Below are 17,632 nucleotides of genomic sequence, written 5' to 3' on the forward strand. Positions count from 1 at the left end.
AAACAGAGCGCGAGCGGGGGAGGGACAGAGAGAGACACAGAATCCGAAGCAGACTCCAGGCTCCGAGCTGTCAGCAGAGACGCTGCGCTGTGGGGCTCGAACTCACAAACCGTGAGATCATGATCTGAGCCGGAGCCGGACGCTCCCACCGACTGAGCCACCCAGGCGCCCCCTCGTAGGTTCTGTTCTTGTTGACTGAGTGCCCAAAGGCTTCCTAGCCCTCGTGCATCCCTGCTGGGGTACAGACCCACTTTGCCCGGGGCTCCCAGTGCGGGGCAGGATGCCCAGAGTCCAGAGCCCAAGTCCCCCCGGAGACACACGCCCAGCTGTGCCCCAGGTCTGTGCCCCGGGTCTCCTGGTTCCCATTCTTGTCCATGTGGAATCAGACGAAGAGGGGTCCCTGTGACAGTCTTCCTTCCACCCTTGTCGGGTTCATTCGCTTGTGTCTCAGGCTCCTGGGTCGGTGCCTGTCATGAATGAGATGCTGCCCTGCCCCTTCGGTCGCCTGCTGCCCGAGGCCGGGGTTTATGCAGTGTTCATGATGCACTTCTTTGAAAATGGGGGCCTCCTGCGTGCTCCCCCTGTGGCGGGTGATTCTGGGGACCCCAGAGGAGTCAGACCAGGACACTGATCTCAAAGAGGTGGCAGGCTGGCCACAGAGACAGGACGGACACAGTCAGTGAGCAATCGAGGCGGTTACGTCACGTCAGTGAGCGACCGAGCAGGGACCCGGTGTAAGAGGGAGGCTGTAGAGATGGGGTGGAGGGCTTTGATGGGGCCCGGAGGGGGTGGGGGGTGGGGGAAAGACCAGGCTGAGGGGCACTGGGGAGCCATGGGAGGTGTGTGAGCAGGGGAAGTTGTGGAATCAACACTGAGTGTACAGAGGTCCTTCTGGGGTTCCATGGGGGGGGGATGCAGAGAGGCCAGGACAAGCTGGAGGTGGGGGTCCTGGGGGAGAGGAGAGAGCCTGGTAGGAGCCAGGCCACGGACGGAGAAGACAAGAGTGAAGGGCTCGTGTGGACTCTCATCCAGGACCGCCCCTACTCCCCACCTCCTCACAGGCTGACGGGGCGTGGCTCCCGCTTGCTCCTCTTGTCCCCAACACTAACCCCCCCACCCTGTCTCCCACAGCCTGGCCACGCCCTGCAGGCCTCTCCTGCCCATCCTGGGTCCAGACTCCTCTCGACTCCCTACCCCCCTGCCCTTCCAGATGCAAACTCACTGAGTGACTGCGCGGCCTTCAGAGCCCGTCCATTTGTCGGTCTATAAAATAGGTGTGTTAGCTTCTAATGGCTGCTGCAAGTTTCTAATGTTGCCGCGAGTCAGAGGGGAGGGGAAGGGTGCAGGCAGACAAACAATCAGAAATTAAAACAACACGCGAGCATCGCTCTTTCATACTCGGAAGAGGTGACCCTGAGTAGAGACCCAGCCTAGAGGTGGGGGTAGCTGGGAGGTTAAGCAACCGTGGGGACGGTCTTGAGGAGGCCCCAACATGGCCACGTTGATGGTGCGCCCTATCGTTCCCCACTGAATTGTTGATGGGACACCGCGTCCTCCATCCAGAAAAATGGGGCTCTGAGATGCGCGAGGGATCGCCACTCAAGGAGGGGAAGTGGGGTGAGGGCGAGAAGGTGGGTCATCTCTGGACTCCTCGTATAGTGCTCTTTCAGCCTGCCCCGTGCCCTGCAGACCTGGCCACCTCTTTCCTGGAGAGCCAGCTGGAGGGGTTGGTGTCTTTCTCGTTGTTGGCTTCTAGCTCCTTCTTCCTCGTTTGTCTCCAGGCCATTAGCTTCGGGGGGTGGGGGGGGAATATGTCCTGAGGCCTCCTGTGGGCCTGGTCCTAAACTGGGTGATTTTGGGGACAAAGATAAGAATCAGCCCTTTGGGAAGGGGGGGACAGGTTTTCCAGCCTGGTGCTGGAGACGGTTCTAGCCTGAGGGTTTTAAGGGAATCAGAGGGAGGGAGAGGGGCTGTAGGGGGACTCTGGAAAAAGTCAGGGAGGGCTTCCCAGAGGAGGGGGCATTCACATTAGGAATTGAGATATGAGTAGGAGTTTGCCAAGGGGGAGATGGGCTTGGCACATTCATTTACATACATGTCCCGAGTTCTCCGCTGGGTTGGTTGTTCAAAGATGACATTCATTCATTCATTCATTCATTCATTCATTCATTATGTATTTGTTTGGGCAAGATACAACAGGTGGGCGCCTGGGTGGCTCAGTTGGTTAAACATCCGGCCTCAGCTCAGATCTGGATCTCAGGCTTGTGAGTTAGAGCCCCACGTTGGGCTCCGTGCGGGGTCTGGAGCCTACTTAAAAGGGACAACGACAAAAAGATAATCCAATGGGTGAGACTTCAGATCCTGGAGTCAGTCAGTCAACCTGGACTTCTTTCTGAGGTGTTTTATTTACTGGATGGCCAAGTAACTTAACCGTGCTCTGTGCCTCAGTTTTCCCCTGGATAAAACGAGGACAGTAACAGCATTGTCCTCACAGGGTTCTTAGAATCAATTAAAAGGGTGCATGTGAAGGGCATAGCACACTGCTCCGTACATTGTTGATGCTTAGTTCCTGCCCTTGACTCAGCTTGAACTCCATCTCAGAGACCCTGCATACAAGGAAAGCGATGCCTGATCCAGTCTGGCAGGGTGAGCAGAAGTCAGAGAAGGGTTTCTGGAGACAGTGGCTCTTGCTTGGGTTTTGAAGGATGAGCAGGAGTTTGCCAGCTGAAGTGACAAGTTGAAGCAAAGTGCTCCAGGATGAGGAGATAAGGGCAAAGGCTGGGCGTGTCCATGTGGGCATGAAAGCACATAGGTTGTTCTAGGGACTCCAGAGGAGAAGGAAGCGGTGAGCTACCCGGCTGGCCGTGTGGGCGGGGCCACGACAGGCAGGGATGCAAATGCTAGGCTGAGGGCTCAGACCTGGTCCTGGGGTGGGGGTGGGGTTGGGGGGGGGCGTAGGAAGGCAGTGCCCAGGCTGACAAGCTAATCCTTCAGTTCACAGATGGGGAAACTAAGGCCCATACTCAGACGCTGCTTGGAAGCCCCTCTGATTTCCTGCCAGGCCCAGGATTCCACTTCCTTTCCTAGCCACTTGTGAGCACCCACATACCCCATTTTGAGTCCTCGGGAGCAGACCAGGCTACGAGTTCCTGAAAGACACCTGCCCCCCAGCTGCTGGTGAGCTCAGGACGATGAAGGAACAGAGTGGGGCAGCAAGCCTGTGAATGGACCAGGGCCTCAATGTGGATCTCCTTAGTTCACTAGGTCTCTGCTCGGTCTTTGATTTTGAGCAAGGGAATCACCCCCTCTGAGCCTCAGTTTCCCCACCTGAAAGGTTGACCTGTTAATAGCAGCTCCCCCTCCCCATAGGGGGCACCTGGGGGGCTCAGTCGGTTAAGCGTCTGACTCTCGGTGTTAGCCAGGTCATGATCTCACAGTTTGTGAGTTGGAGCCTCACATCGGGCTCTGTGCTGACAGCTTGGAGCCTGCTTGGGATCCTCTCCATCTGTCTCTCTCTCTCTCTCTCTCTCTGCCTCTCCATTGCTTGAGCACTCCTCTCTCTCTCTCTCTCAAAATAAATAAATAAACTTAAAAATAACATAGGAGCTGCCCCATAGGGTTTGCACAGCAAAGGCCCCCCAGTCCGGGAGGGAGAGAGGGAGAGAGTCCTCTTGGGGTCTCGGTGGAAGGTGGGCCCCAAGTCCACTTGGGGTCTGGGTGGAAGGCGGGTCCCGCCCTGAGATGAAGGTCGTGGGAAGTCTGCGGGGGGGGGGGGGGGTGGAGGGGGATGGGACTTGCTAACATGGAGGTTTGTGGGTCCCAACAGCACCATCCAGTTCACAGAGGACCCCTCGGGGAGTCCCTGGCAACCCTCACCTCCTGCTTCCTGGAGGCGGCCGGCGGATGCCTGCCTCCGGGTCTGACGGCTGCCTCCCCTCTCTGACTTTCTACGCCAGTGGCTGCCAGCTGTCCCACGAGGCTGCCCCCGGCTACCCTCAGTGCTCCCCCCCCTGGGTGGGGCAGTCTTCTGGGCCGGCGGGTTCTGGCTCCTTGTGCTGGTCCTGGACGGCCCTGCGCATCTCGGGTGCCACGGACCGGGCAGACCTTTGTAACAGGACCCCAGCTGGGGTCCGGCCCCGCCGCCCTCCAGCCCCGCACCGAAGCAGCCTCCGTTTGGCTTTGGGATGCCGCCGGGGGTGCCGAGCCCCTTTCACAGTCTCACGAGGACCAGGCTGCAGCTGGCAAGACTGGGGATGCTGTGGGCCCCCGGAGGGGGGCACGTTGTTTCTCTGCTGGTTCCCCTTCCACCTGCTGCTATTGCTGAGTCTGGGGGGGCTGGGGGAGCCCAGGCTGGACGTGGTGGGGGTGGGGTGCTGCTCAGAGTGCTGGAGCTCACCCTGGGGAGGGGGGCGGCGGCTGCCTCAACCCTCTGCCTTGCGCAAGCAGGGACCAGGCCTTCAGGCAGCGTCCCAGCCAGGCTTTCTTGTTCTGCCAAGGGGGAGAGTCTGAGAAGGACACGAGTGAGGGGTCCAGCCGTCCTGGGAGCACCTGGAGGGAAATTCCTGGGGGTTGGAGACAGTATGGGGGAGGGTAGAGGATGGGGGGGGGGTCCTGTCTCCTCAGACTCTGGAGAATATGAGACGTGGCGATTCAGTACAATGAGGAGGCGGAGAGAAAGAGAGAGAGGTGTAGAGAGAGGGACAGAGACACAGCGAGAGGGACAGAGATGGGAGCGGACAGAGATCAGGGCGGAGACACAGAGACCCTGAGAGAGAAGTGGGGGGAGAGGAACAGAGATGGTGGCAGGGGGAACGTGGAGACAGAGACCCTGAGAGACACAGGAGCATGGAGAGCTCTAGAGACAGATGAAAATAGCACTGGCCTCAGCCTGGGGAGAGGGTGGGGAGACAGAGAGACAGGGGGACAGACATGGAGAGAGGGCCATGGGCTGCATGTAAAGGCAGGACCGTGGACATGGCGTAGGAATGTGGAATGAGGGTGACCAGACGTCCCGATTATCCCGGGACTGAGCGATTCCTGGCATATGGGGCTCTGGGGGGCTAAAAGTGGGAAGTCCCACGCGAAGCAGGACGCCTTGGTCCCCCAGGTGGATCAGAGCACCGCAGGGCAGCACTGAGCCACCAGATTTTCTGGCTCACTGGGGTGCTGGTTCTTCTTCTCTTGCTGCCCCGGGAAATGTGCCTCCCGGCGGATGGGATTTTGGGGTGATGGTGGGGTTCGGAGCTGAAGGCCAAGGAAGAATTCTTGAAGACGTCGTTGGTGCAAAAAGGTGATTTTATTGAAGCACGGGGACAGGACCCATGGGCAGAAAGAGGGGCACTGGGGTTGCGGAGAGTGACCGATTATATACCCTCAGGTTGGGAGGGCCTTAGGGACAGCGTAAGTCTCTAAGGAATTTTGGAAGCCGGGTTTCCAGGACCTTGAGGGGCGAGCTGTTACTAGGAAAATGTCATTTATTACTGTTTAGTAAAACCTCAGTCATGAGACCCCTCGGATGTATATCAGGGACCATATGCTTAGAGTATAATTGCCAACAAATACTTGGGGGCTAAAGATCAAGGAGGTTTGCAAAGGAATCTTTATGTATTTAAAGAGACTCACAGGATCCCGGTTGGGGGGGCGGGGGTGGTGGTCAGGATAATATTAAGCCAAGATCGCCCTTTGCCCCTAGCAAAGTGTCATCACTGAGGCGGCCGAGCTCCTAGAGGAAGGTCACTCTGCCTGTTTCTAGGACTTTGTCGATCGGCTGTAGGCGGTAAGGGAAGCTTTCACTGGTCTTTGTTTCCCACATCACCCCGGCAAGCACTTAAACCCCCCTCCATCTTGATAAGCGTGATATTAGGGCTCCAGGAGACAGAGTCTATAGGTTTCTGGAGATTAGGCTCTGGATAAGATTGACTGTTTCTTGCAGTGACTAGGTCATCCGGAAACTGAAGGAGACGCCTGTCCTGCATGACTGTGATCTCCATCAGTCAGACACTTGCTTTCTTTCCATGTCCTTGGACAGCCAGGAGAGTCCGAGGGCTATCACACACACCCCACCTGGGGGCGGGGTGCTGTTAGCCTGTACTTTGTCCTCCTCGGTTTCCCCCACGCTCCCTCATCACAGCCACACTTCCAGTGCCCCTTGGTCCGGGCAGAAACAACATAGCTTGCTTTCTTTGGTTTTCAAAACTCCCAAATGTTTCTAAACTAAAGGTTAATTTTTGCTCCGGGATCTGAGTCTTTCGGGAGCTGCCTCAGAAATGCACCAAGCTCCAAGAGGCGGGGCAGGGAGGGGGGGCGGGTGTGAGGAAATCTATCTTTTACGTCTTCAGAAAACACATTACAGAGATGTCTCTGACCCTGGCTGCACATTAGACTCTCCGGGGGAGCTTTTAAAATCCAATCGATGTCCAGGCCCCAACCCCAGGGCGTTGTGGTTTAAGTGGTCCGGGGTGGAGCTGGGCTCTGGGAGTTTCAAAAGCTCCCCAGGGACCCCCACGTGGCCACGGGCTGAGCCCCATCTATCCCAAGTGCCTGTGGTTGTGGAAATGGAAGCTTAATAGCTCCCAGGGGACTGAGAACCCCAGCACTAAGTGGTTGAAAACCCGGGATTGGGGGGGGGGGGGCACATGCAAAGACCGACTTCTTTGTCTATATTTGGTTGTTTCACAAGCATTAACAGCCCAGACCCACGCTGGGGGTCCTGTAGGCGTCAGATCCTATTCTGTGCACCCCACCCTCAAGCTCCCAGTCACAGCCAGGAAGGATGGGAGGGGAGAGCAGGCAGCCTCACTTGGATCACGTGGGGTTTTAGGAAGCCTTCCAGAGGAAGCTGATGCAAATTTGGATAGCGAGCACAGCATGTGCAAAGGCACTGGGGAGTGGCATTTTTTACTATCTCTGAGTTATATGTGGTTAAGGATATACTGGGGGGCGGGGGTGTGTAGGAGGTAGGTGAGATTGAGACAAGAAAAGAAAGGGAAAGCAAAGCAAAGCCAAAGAAAGGAAAAGAAAAAAAAAGTAGAAAGAGTCAGGTCGGAATACAGCCTCCAATGTCAGGCTGAGGGGCTGGGACTCTTGTCCTCGAGGAACGTGGGGGACACGGGAAGGCTGTGAACAGGGAGCGACAGGGTCAACTCTGGGTGTAGCAGGATCCCTGTAAGAGCTGGAAGAGGGAGACAGGGAGCAAGGCGAAGATCCCGGGAGAGAGAAACCCTGGGCCGGGAGGGGGAGGAAGGTCTCCAAAATTCGGGTTTTCCTTCACGGAGCCCTGCGGACTGGCTTCTGGCTGGGAACGTGGTCCAACACCGCCTCCGTGTGGTTACTCCTGGTTTTGCAACCAGGGCCTCCTGTAAGTAAAACTATCAGGCCGCTTCCGAGGATTGAAGAGGGCGTTGTTACCACTTAACGTTGCAACGGGCCCAAAGTGTTTGCCGTCGGCGAGCCCAAATGGTAGCGAGGCTGTAAATCCGTTCCCAATCAAAATTTGTTAGGCCTTTGCTAAGAAGCCCAGGATGTTCGGCCACCCTATTCAGAAGCTGCCTTTTCAGATGTTGCGTTGAAATGAAATGGTTTACCAGATGAGGAGGAGGAGGAAGCTCCATCAAAGGCTGGGGCGTCACCCAGGGCATTCCGTCTACTGGGGATGAGGCAGGGAGTGGGGAGGAGGAGGGTCGTAAGGGAGCGGGGGACAGACTCTCGGCCTGGAGGTCCGCACACTTCCATAGGAAGGGGCATTGGCATTGGGTACTGAAGGTTGAATAGGAGTTTTCTCAGAAAAGAGCAAGATGTGTCGATACAATACAGCAATGAAGATGATACCTGCCGACTTTTTGCAGCTGACAAATTCATGTCTTTGATCTCAAGTTGTTCTGGCTGTGGCCTGGGCCCACTGGACAAAGATTTTTGCCTTTGTCCGATTGAGAAGAAAACCCGGGTTCAGAGAGGAGTATATCTGAAGTACGCCAGTCTGTGCTGATGCCAGGTGAATGAGCCCTGCTCTCTCTCCTCTCTGTGCTTTTGCACCCAAAGTTCAAATGTCCTTCCTCTTCTCTCCTTTTTCCCCGAAAGACTCCTATTCGTCCCTCAAAACCCGGCTCAGATTCTGGGTTCCTGGCCTCAAATGGGACAGTCCAGCCCTCTGGCCCTCTCCTTCCTCAGACCCAGGAGACTGGACCCTCGGCCCCTCCTCCCTCTGACTCGGAGACTCAAATGGAGCCCGGGAGGCTGTGCACCAGCCGGGGTGGTACCATGGAACAGGATATGCTGATGCAGTCACATTTATTTGGTCTCAGAGGCCAGGGTCATGATCCAGGGTGGAATGCTCTTGGATTAGGCGTCCCATGTCTTCTCATCGCTGAGCCTGAGGGAGGAAGACTCAGAGATATACAGAGGCACGGGAGAGGAGGAGAGGCTAAGACAATAAAGTAGGGGCCGCAGAGTCAGAGATTCAGTCGGCCGCCTCTGCCCTCTGCCCACTCACCTTGTTGAAGAAGTAGATGGAGGCAAGGATGGTGATTACGGCCATGGCCAGGGTTACGTTCTGGGGGGGAGGGGTCAGAAGTCAGGGCCTCCCTCCTCCCTTCCCTCTCCCCAGGCCTCCCCCCACCCCCTGCCAGCCCCCTCCTCACTTCCTGAAAGTTCATGGCCATGGCCTTGAGCTGCACACTTGTTTGACCTCCCTCTTCCTTTCCTGGACTCTGAGCCAGAGGCAGCTGATCAGCCACCAGAACCTCAGAGGGGTTGCCTGGGAGACCAGAATGGTGGCCGTGGTGACGAGAGAAGGGCATTCTGGGTGGGGGTGGGGGGTGCATTGGGCAGATGGTTGAGGGTGGGGGGCTCGGACGCAGAAAAGGACCTGTAGTGTCTGAATTTGGGATCGGGACACTTGAGACTGGAGAACCCAGACCTCCAACACTGAGGAGTTTGTTCCCCCACCCCCCACCCCGGGGTGCTGGGGAGCCACGGGAGGCTGTGAACAGGGGAGGCACCCAGTCAGCTCTGAGTGTCGGTGTCTTGGAGCAGGGAGGAGGCTGGGAGCCTGGAGAGGACGTGAGGCGGCCCAGACAAAATTTCCTCCAGCAGTGGCTGCCGGACACAAGGGTGGGAGAAGCAGCAGTCAGACGGGGCATCCCAGAGCCTCGTCACCACCAGTTCTAGGGGTGGGAGCGCCGGCCGCCGCGATTTGCCCACCTCTGGGCCACGGGCCCCGCGCCTCCCACCGCCCCCTGGCGGTCCCTGAGTTTTACTCCGCCAGCCTTCCCGCTAGTATCGTAGACATCTAACCCTTCGTCCGTGACGCCTTTAGAACTCACTCCCAGGTCACCAGAAATAGGGAGAGTAAAGAAACAAGTACAGTCGCCCGTCGTTACCCGCGGATTCCATCTTTGCGAATTCGCCTACTCGCTACATTATCTGTAATCCCCCCAAACGCAGACCCGCTGCCCTCTCGCGGCCACCCATGGACATGCGCAGAACGGTAACATTTTCAGTTGCTGGATGCGCCCATGTTCCCAGCTAAGGTCAGACGAGGTGGCAGAGGTGACACTGTACCCTTCCGTTTCAGCTCTCAGACAGAGAGATGCCCAGAGGAGGGAGCCGGGCGCGGGCAGTGCAGCGCACGGACCTCCCGCTGGACGAGTTTGAATCCCAACTCTGGCACTTGCGAGTGGGGTGACCTTAGACAAATTTTCTAGTTTGTAAAATAAAGAAAATAGGACCTCCCAGGATCTATCTATCTATCTATCTTCCTATCTATCTATCTATCTATCTATCATCTCATCTTTGGAGTTCCTGCTGAGGCCAATCGTTATCCAGAGGACAGGGAACCAGGACCGAGCTGAAGACAGGGGCTTGTCTCAAGGGCACGGAATAGGACAGAGAAGGTCCTGAAGTAGATCAAAGGGCTGGGGTCGGCCAGTGGGTGAAGAACCAGCGTGTTTCCCCATGTTTACTTGCGTGGTTGGCTGAATAATGGCCTTGAAATGCCTTAATCCCCAGAACCTGTGAACACCTTCTCTCACATGGCTAAAGTGACTTTGCAGAGGTGCTTAAGTTGGGGTCTTGACACGGAGAGGGTGTCATTCCATTCATTCTGCTACAGCAGAGTATCATAGAGGGGATGACTTATCGAGAACGCACGTTTATTTCACACTTTCCTGGAGGCTGGAGGGCCAAGGTCCAGGCATTGACAGATCTGGTGTCTAATGAGAGCCTGCTTGGTGGTTCACAGTCAGCCAGCTTCTGGATGTGCCCTTTGGTGCTGGATGGACAAGGGAGCTCTTGGAGTGTCTTTTATTACAAGGGCACTGATCCCACTCATGGGGGCTCCTCCCTTAGGGGACAGGACTGCTCTGCGAAAACAACAAAATAGGGTGGGAATAGTGGAGGAGACTTCTGAGGTTAGGCTGCAAGAGACACTGCTGTCTCCTGGTCAGTCACTGTGGGAGGAACCAACGGCCATGTGGTGGTGAGTTGAGGCCTCTGGCCAGCAGCCGCCCTGGTGAGCTCAGAAGCGACTCGAGTTAGGGGCGCCCGGGTGACTCGGTCAGTTAAGCGTCCGACTTCGGCTGAGGTCATGGTCTCGAGGTTCGTGAGTTCAAGCCCCGCATTGGGCTCTGCGCTGACAGCCTTTGGATGCTCTGTTTCCCTCTCTTGGCCCCTCCCCTGCTCCTGCGCTTATAGGCTGGGCTCTCTCTCTCTCTCTCTCAAAACCAAATAAACATTAAAAAAAAAAAAGTGGCCCAAGTTTCCAAATGACTGCAGCCCCAGCCACAACCTGACTTCAATCTTGTGAAGACCCTAAGCCGAGACCACCCAGCTATGCCACTCCCAAATTCATGACCCACCAAAACTTCAAGAAATAAGTGGCTACTGTCGTAAGCCACTAAGTTTTCAGGTAATTTGTCACACAGCAAGAAATAACTATTTAGTAGTTGGTCCGCAAACCCCTGTTCTAAGTGCTAATATATTTGAACTCGTTAACCCTCAGAGCAACTCTCTGGGGGTACAGATTGTACTTGTTCCCATTTTATGAATGAGGAAACTGAGGCACAGAGAGGCGCAGTAACGTGCTGATGGTTGCACAGCTTGTAAATGGTGGGTGAGGTTAGGGTTGGAACCCAGCCTGTCCAAATCCGGGGTCTGGGTGTTCAACCACTGAGCCCTGCTGGCTTGGGCCAGCTGTGGGCAGCACCGGAAGAAGGTGACATCTCCAAGAAGCCCGAGAGAGCTACAAAGAGCTCCAACATTTAAGGGGTGAGAATAGGAAAAAAACCGATTGGTGGTGGTGGGGAGGGAGAAGAAGGCAGAGCATGTGTCTAGACTGTGGGGCTGGGTGGGGGTCTCTCTGCCTTCCTCTGCACCCAGGTTAAGGGCCCCCGGTTCAAATCCCAGCTTTGCCACTCACTGCCTGTGTTCCCTCAGGCAAATGATTTTTTTTTTAATTTTTTTAAATGTTTATTTATTTTTGAGAGAGAAAGAGAGAGCACGAGTGGAGGAAGAGCAGAGAGAGAGGGAGACACAGAATCAGAAGCAGGCTCCAGGCTCTGAGCTGTCAGCACGGAGCCTGACGTGGGGCTCGAACTCACGAAGCGCGAGATCGTGACCTGAACCGAAGCCGGAAGCTCAACCGACTGAGCCACCCAGGCGCCCCGCTCAGGCAAATGATTTAACCCGCCGTGCCTCAGTTTCCCCAGCTGCACAATGGGGACGGTGATAACCATATCACCCCCTGCTAGAGTCGCAGAGGAGATTAAATGGGTTAATCCACTGGCTAATCCAAAGGCCTGGGGGTGCGGTGGGGGGGGGAGTCGATCCCAGGAGCCCGCCTTGGCTCCCGGGACAGGCATGCCGGGACCTGTGTTTCTGGGGGTGCTGAGGCAGGGGTAATGAGTGGGTGGGGCTGCGGCACAGACAGTGGGCTGAGCTCAGCGTCTGGGCTGTGTGGAGATGGCCGGGCCAGGGTTTTGGGGCCTCCCCGCTGGACCTATCCTGCTTCTGCTCCTGCCCCAGGCCCTGCCGGAAGGACCCCTGGTGTTTGTGGCTGTGGTGAGGTGTCCCCCGCCCCGGCCTGGCCCCTCGCCTCTCCCAGGCCGGCCCTGACCTGGTCCTGTCCCCAGGTGTTCCGGCACGGCGACCGGGCCCCGCTGGCCTCCTATCCCACCGACCCGCACAAGGAGGCGATCACTGTCCTGTGGCCCAGGGGCCTGGGCCAGCTGACTGGGGTGAGAGGCTGACTGGGGTGCGGGGGGGGGGGGGGGGAGGAGTGGGCGGGGCAGGGAGGGGTCTGCTGACTCCTGCTCTGTCCTCAGGAGGGGGTCCGCCAGCAGCTGGAGCTGGGCCGCTTCCTGAGGAACCGCTATGAGGCCTTTCTGAGCCCCGAGTACCGGCGGGAGGAGGTACTGCCCACGATGACCCTCACCTGCCTCCTGACCCTCTGACCTCCACTGACCCCAACACTCACCATGGGCCTCTGCCTCTGGCCTTTGACCTCCCCCATAACCCAACCTGCACCCCAGTTCTGATCGCTCACCTCCAAACCATTGACTTACTCATACTGACCTCTGACCCCACCTCAGCATGAATATGCTTCACCTCTGACCTCCGTCAACCCTGACTTTTTCTTTTTTAAGTTTATTTATTTATTTTGGGAGAGAGCGCACGCAATCAGGGGAGCGGCAGGGGCAGAGAGAGGGGGAGAGAGAGAGAATCCCAAGCAGACTCCGCATCATCAGCACGGAGCCTGACACGGGGCTCGAACCCATGAGCCGTGAGATCATGACCTGAGCTGAAACCAGGAGTCTGGCATTTAACCGAATGAGCCACCCAGGCGCCCCAACCCTGACCTTATTTTCCTGCCCTCACCTCTCTCTTCTGACTCCCACCAACTCTGTCCAGATTTTCTGACCTCTGGTTTCTGATGCCAAAACTTGCTGGTTGTGACTTTGACCCTTACAGGTTCAATTTGCCCTCCCAACTTCCCATCTTTGATCTCTGCCCTTCAGCAAATCTGAACTTCCTCCCTGTCTTTTGACACCCCCCAATAGGAGCATTCCTCCTGACCTCTGACCTCTGATCCCTGATAGACATGTACTGAATTCTGGTCCCATGTCCTTCAACCTCCCCCCCTAACCTTGAACTCCAACTTCCAGCCACCAGCAATTCTGATCTTCCTTTCTTTCAATGAGGCCACTGACCCCTCTGGTCCCACATGTTCACCCAACCTCTGACCTCCAACCTGGCTGCTCCTGACACTGACCTCTGACCCTTGATCCCAACTTCCAACACTGACAACCAGACGCTCCAATTTGCCCTGGGTTTTGACTCCCAACCCCTAATCTTTGACCCCGAACCGAATCTGAAGCTTTTGGTTTGCTGCTGCAGCTGACCTGTGACCCGACCTTGGTCCCCTTGCCTGTTGTCTCCCTGCCACCCCAGGTGTATGTTCGCAGCACTGACTTTGACCGCACGTTGGAGAGCGCTCAGGCCAACCTCGCAGGGCTGTTCCCCGAGGCTGCTCCGGGGCGCCCAGAGGCTGCCTGGAGGCCCATCCCTGTACATACAGTGCCAGTCACCGAGGACAAGGTCAGGGGGCTGGGCAGGTGCAGGGGGGTGGGAGGGATGGAGAGAGACAGACACTTCTGTGTGGAGGGAGCCAGTGGCTGGGAGAGGCAGTTTGGCCCAGCTGAGCGGCTCCTGGGGGCGTGTGCTGTCTTGGGGCAGTGAGCCCTTCCCCCGGGGAGAGCTGTCTAGGTGAGGTGACCTGCCATCCCCGTGTGGCGCGGCCAGATCTGGGAGGGACCGCGTAGTTTGAAAAGAGATTTGGACCAGAGACAAGGCCTCCACAGCCCCAATTCTCCGCGCCCTCTGCTGTGACTGGGGTCCCAGTCAAGCTGTCCTCTCTGAGCCTCAGTTTCCCCCAGCTGCTGAGGTTCCCCACGCGCAGCTGTCCCCGATACCATGAGCTGCTCAGGGAGGCCACGGAGGCAGCGGAGTACCAGACCGCCCTGGAGGGCTGGACAGTGAGCGGGGCCGGCGGGGCGGGGCCCGGAGGGGTGTGGCTGGGAGGGCGGGGCAGGGAGGGGTGAGGAGGTCCGTTAGACTCACCCAGCCCGGTGCACCTAGGACTTCCTAACTCACCTGGAGAACTACACGGGGCTCTCGTTGGTCGGAGAGCCGCTCCGCAGGGCGTGGAAGGTTCTGGACACGCTGATGTGCCAGGTGAGCCCTCGCCCCACCCACCCAGCCAAGGCAGCAAGGACACCCGGATTCAAATCCCAGCTTTGCTGCTCACTCCCTGTGTTCCCTCGGGCAAGTCCCCTAACCTGACTGCCTCAGTTTGCGCATCTGCACAGTGGGGACAGCAACGCACATATCAACACCTCCTGGGGTTTCTGTAACGATCGAGATCCATGCCATGTGCTTAGAGCAGTGCCGGGCGTACAGTGAGGCCCGCAGGGAGGCCGGAGGCTGTGTGTTTGTCATTCCTCCTGTTAGTTTCCTTGCCAGGGGAGAAGCGCCCGAAACCAACATGCTGTGAAAATCATCCTAGTTGCACGGTGGGGATAGTTGCACTGGAGGTGCTCTGGTGTAGATGGTGACGCCACCATCGGACCCTTCTAAAGTCCCAGACGTCTGAAGTTTGAGACACCTCTGGGTCCGTGGGTGAGGGCTCCTGGACGGTGATGGTCGTTGTTAATTCATGATTGTTATCGGCCGCACCATAGCTTTTTGACCAGATCCGGCCCATGAGGGGTTCCGATGAGGGAGGTGGGGGAGAGGGCTGCAGCTAACGGGACAGCACAGGCACTGCGGGGGGGGGGGGGGTGGTCTGAGGGGAGCATGGAGAGCTCAGGATGTCCTGGTCACTTTGTCTCCTCTCCCTGTCTCTCTCCAGCAAGCCCACGGTCTTCCCCTCCCATCCTGGGCCTCCCCGAATGTCCTACGGACGCTAGCGCAGATCTCAGCTTTGGATATTGGGGCCCATGTGGGTCCACCCCGGGCAGCCGAGAAGGCCCAGCTGACAGGGGGTGAGGCCGTTGGGGCTGGGATGCCGGGAGGCCAAAGCGCCTTCCTCTGGGGGCTTCTCCAGCGCTCTGTTCTTGCCCCCTCAGGGATCCTGCTGGATGCTATTCTTGCCAACTTCTCTCGGGTCCAGCGCCTAGGGCTGCCCCTCAAGATGGTTATGTACTCAGCTGTGAGTCTTTGGGAAGGGGGGGCAGTGCCATGTGGGCACAGGGATGAGGGAGGAAAAGCCGGTGGGGTGGTCCCAATGGAACCTCCACTCGCTGCCTTGGGTAGCTTATCTCCAAACCATACTCTCAGACCGTTTCACTAGAGGTACACAGTCTGGAAGGAGGGAGGTGATGGTGTTGTAAGAGAGTTTAGCTCTTCTGGAAGGACAGGCTGTTTAACTGAACTGCCCGATCATATTTTTGCGTCTACTTGACCGATCTTTATTAAATGATTACCTGCAATTAGTGGGATTGCCTCCAAGGTGAGCAGATTTGGGGGGTGGCGCTAAAGGGAACCGGGGGACATCTGGGAGGCAGCTGGATGCACCAGCCTAGAGTTCAGGAGAGACAAGACGTGGAGAGAGGAGCCCTGTCTCAGCCCTGGGATCCACCCGCAGCACGACAGCACTCTGCTGGCCCTCCAGGGAGCCCTGGGTCTCTATGACGGTCACACCCCGCCGTATGCCGCCTGCCTCGGCTTTGAATTCCGCAGGCACCTCGGGGACCCGGACGAGGATGCTGGGTAAGGAGGGGGTGGCGCCCAGGAAGGGGCAGGACAGAACTGTCGCGGGAAGAGACGTGGGGTCCCGGGCAGTGGGCGTGGCCCGGGCCCGGAGGGGTATTTGCCCCGGATGGCACTTGGAGGTTGACAGGTGGGAGTCAGGAGCCCAGTCTCCCCATTCGGCTCCTCTTCTCCAGATTTAAGTCAGTGGCAGGGGGGCGGTGGGGAGGGGCTCGGGTGCCACCACCTCCTGTCTCCCTCCAGGAACGTCACCATCTCCCTTTTCTACCGCAACGACTCCTCCGGCCTGCCCCTGCCCCTCAACCTCCCCGGGTGCCCGGGCTCCTGCCCACTAGGCCGCTTCCGCCAGCTCACCGCCCCCGCCCGGCCTCCGGCTCACGGGGTCCCCTGCCACGGCTCCCGCGAGCCTGCCACCCCTGCAGGTGACGGCCACGGGCGTTGGGTTGGGAGCGTGGGGGGGCCCGAGTCCCACGACTCACACTCCCGTGTTCTCCCCGCAGCCACGGTGGTGCCCCTGCTGGCCGGGGCCGTGGCGGTGCTGGCGGGGCTCAGCATGGGGCTGGGCCTGCTGGCCTGGAGACCCGGCTGCCTGCGGGCCTGGGGGGGCCCCGTGTGAGCTGGGAAACCGGGCGCCCCCTTTCCCGCGCTGCCATTGCATCCCAACATGTCTGCTCACCCGCTGCTCTGGCTCCCGTGACTTACTGTGTGCGCCCGGCCCCGTGGGAACCGAGGGGAGGGCTCCCGGAGGCACGGGCGGGTCTGCGTGCGCACGCACGCGCGTGCTGTTACCTGTGTGGGGGGGCCTGCGTGAAGGGCGGCTTGTGCACACGTATATGGCACGTGCGTGCACGTGCGTACAGACACTTGTGCGAATGTTTCTGCGCTTATTTGGGTGCCTGTGAGGGGTCTGCATATACGTGTTGGCACAAGAATGCGCGTGTCCGTGTGACAGGCCTCTGCGCGTGCGTGCGGTGCGTGCGCAGCCTCCATTTGTGCATGTTGTACGCGTGTGGGCGTGCCTGCATGTGCGGGTGTATTTATGCGGGTGCATGGGAGCGGACGGTAGGTGAGTGCCTGCGGGAACATGCATTTGTAGGTGCAGCACGTGATGCGCGCACCTGGCGGGCACCAGAGCCGCGCCTGCTCAGTGAGCCCCTCCGTGGGTCACACACTCCCTTGAGAACTGGTTCCCGGCAGTCACCCAACCTGGCTTTGGCCTGTCACCTTTAGTCTTCTCCACCGCCGCCGGGGGGGGGGGGGGGGCGGGGGTTCAAGCGTGGGCGCAGAGGGACAGCTCACAAGGAGGTGCAAGGGCCAAAGCCACCGGCAAACCTGAGGCTCTGTGACTCCCGGCACGTGACTGGCCTCCGTGCTCCCATCTCCTTTGGCAGAGGTGAGACTCAGACCCCACATCCCTTGCCATTAAACTGGAGGCCAGCAGAGCAGGCAGGGCCGGTGACGTTCTCATTCTGGGGACTGCAAGTTTGCAGGGGGTGGGACCTGCCTGTGTGCCCACTGGCTCCCATGGGGCTATTTAAATAAAGTGGAAAATTCAGGTCCCAGCTGCACCGGCCACACGTGGCTGGCCGCTGCCGTACTGGGCAGACGGCCGTTTCCATCCTCGCAAATGTAGCACCGGATGGCACTGAAGACTAAAAAATGCTCCTGCAGACCTACTAATAAAACAGCAGGCCCTGTGGGGGCACCTGGTTCCAGGCCCGTTCCGGTGCCCCTGCACTTGAACCTCTCAACCCGGGAGGGGAGACATCACTCTCTCCACCACGTGGCAAGCACTGGGTGGCCAAATCTGGGGGCTGCCTCCCCCTGGGTGGCCTGGGCCCAGACACCAATCCCCTCAAAGGCCATAACC

General features: G+C 58.2%; 1 protein-coding gene and 1 long non-coding RNA gene across 2 annotated transcripts; one reads left to right on the forward strand and one right to left on the reverse strand.

Moving 5' to 3' along the window:
* Positions 1-8,269: 8,269 nt before the first annotated feature.
* On the reverse strand, positions 8,270-8,759 carry LOC147573765 (uncharacterized). Its single transcript, XR_015245028.1, has 3 exons — positions 8,637-8,759; positions 8,489-8,548; positions 8,270-8,368 (listed from the first exon to the last, which is right to left on the reverse strand). It is a non-coding gene; the product is annotated as an uncharacterized LOC147573765 (long non-coding RNA).
* A 3,196-nt stretch (positions 8,760-11,955) lies between these two features.
* ACP4 (acid phosphatase 4) lies at positions 11,956-16,443 on the forward strand. The gene is made up of 10 exons (XM_086690549.1): positions 11,956-12,054; positions 12,126-12,230; positions 12,318-12,404; positions 13,444-13,590; positions 13,929-14,027; positions 14,131-14,226; positions 14,903-15,035; positions 15,120-15,202; positions 15,638-15,762; positions 16,006-16,443. Exons 1-10 carry the CDS (start codon positions 11,956-11,958, stop codon positions 16,376-16,378), a joined length of 1,347 nt encoding a protein of 448 aa, XP_086546675.1. The 3' UTR covers positions 16,379-16,443.
* The last annotated feature ends 1,189 nt before the right edge of the window (positions 16,444-17,632 follow it).

The sequence above is a fragment of the Puma concolor genome, chromosome E2 (genome assembly GCF_028749965.1).
Source record: "Puma concolor isolate L17-30 chromosome E2, mPumCon1.1.hap2, whole genome shotgun sequence".
Classification (NCBI taxonomy): Eukaryota; Metazoa; Chordata; class Mammalia; order Carnivora; family Felidae; genus Puma; species Puma concolor.

What these genes read in the sequence shown, in the direction of transcription:
- ACP4 (XM_086690549.1), top strand. Translation starts at nt 11,956, where the DNA reads ATGGCCGGGCCAGGGTTTTGGGGCCTCCCCGCTGGACCTATCCTGCTT. An exon ending in CCGAGTACCGGCGGGAGGAG is followed by an intron (nt 12,405 to 13,443) that starts GTACTGCCCACG and finishes CTGCCACCCCAG; the next exon opens with GTGTATGTTCGCAGCACTGA. An exon ending in CCGCCCTGGAGGGCTGGACA is followed by an intron (nt 14,028 to 14,130) that starts GTGAGCGGGGCC and finishes CGGTGCACCTAG; the next exon opens with GACTTCCTAACTCACCTGGA.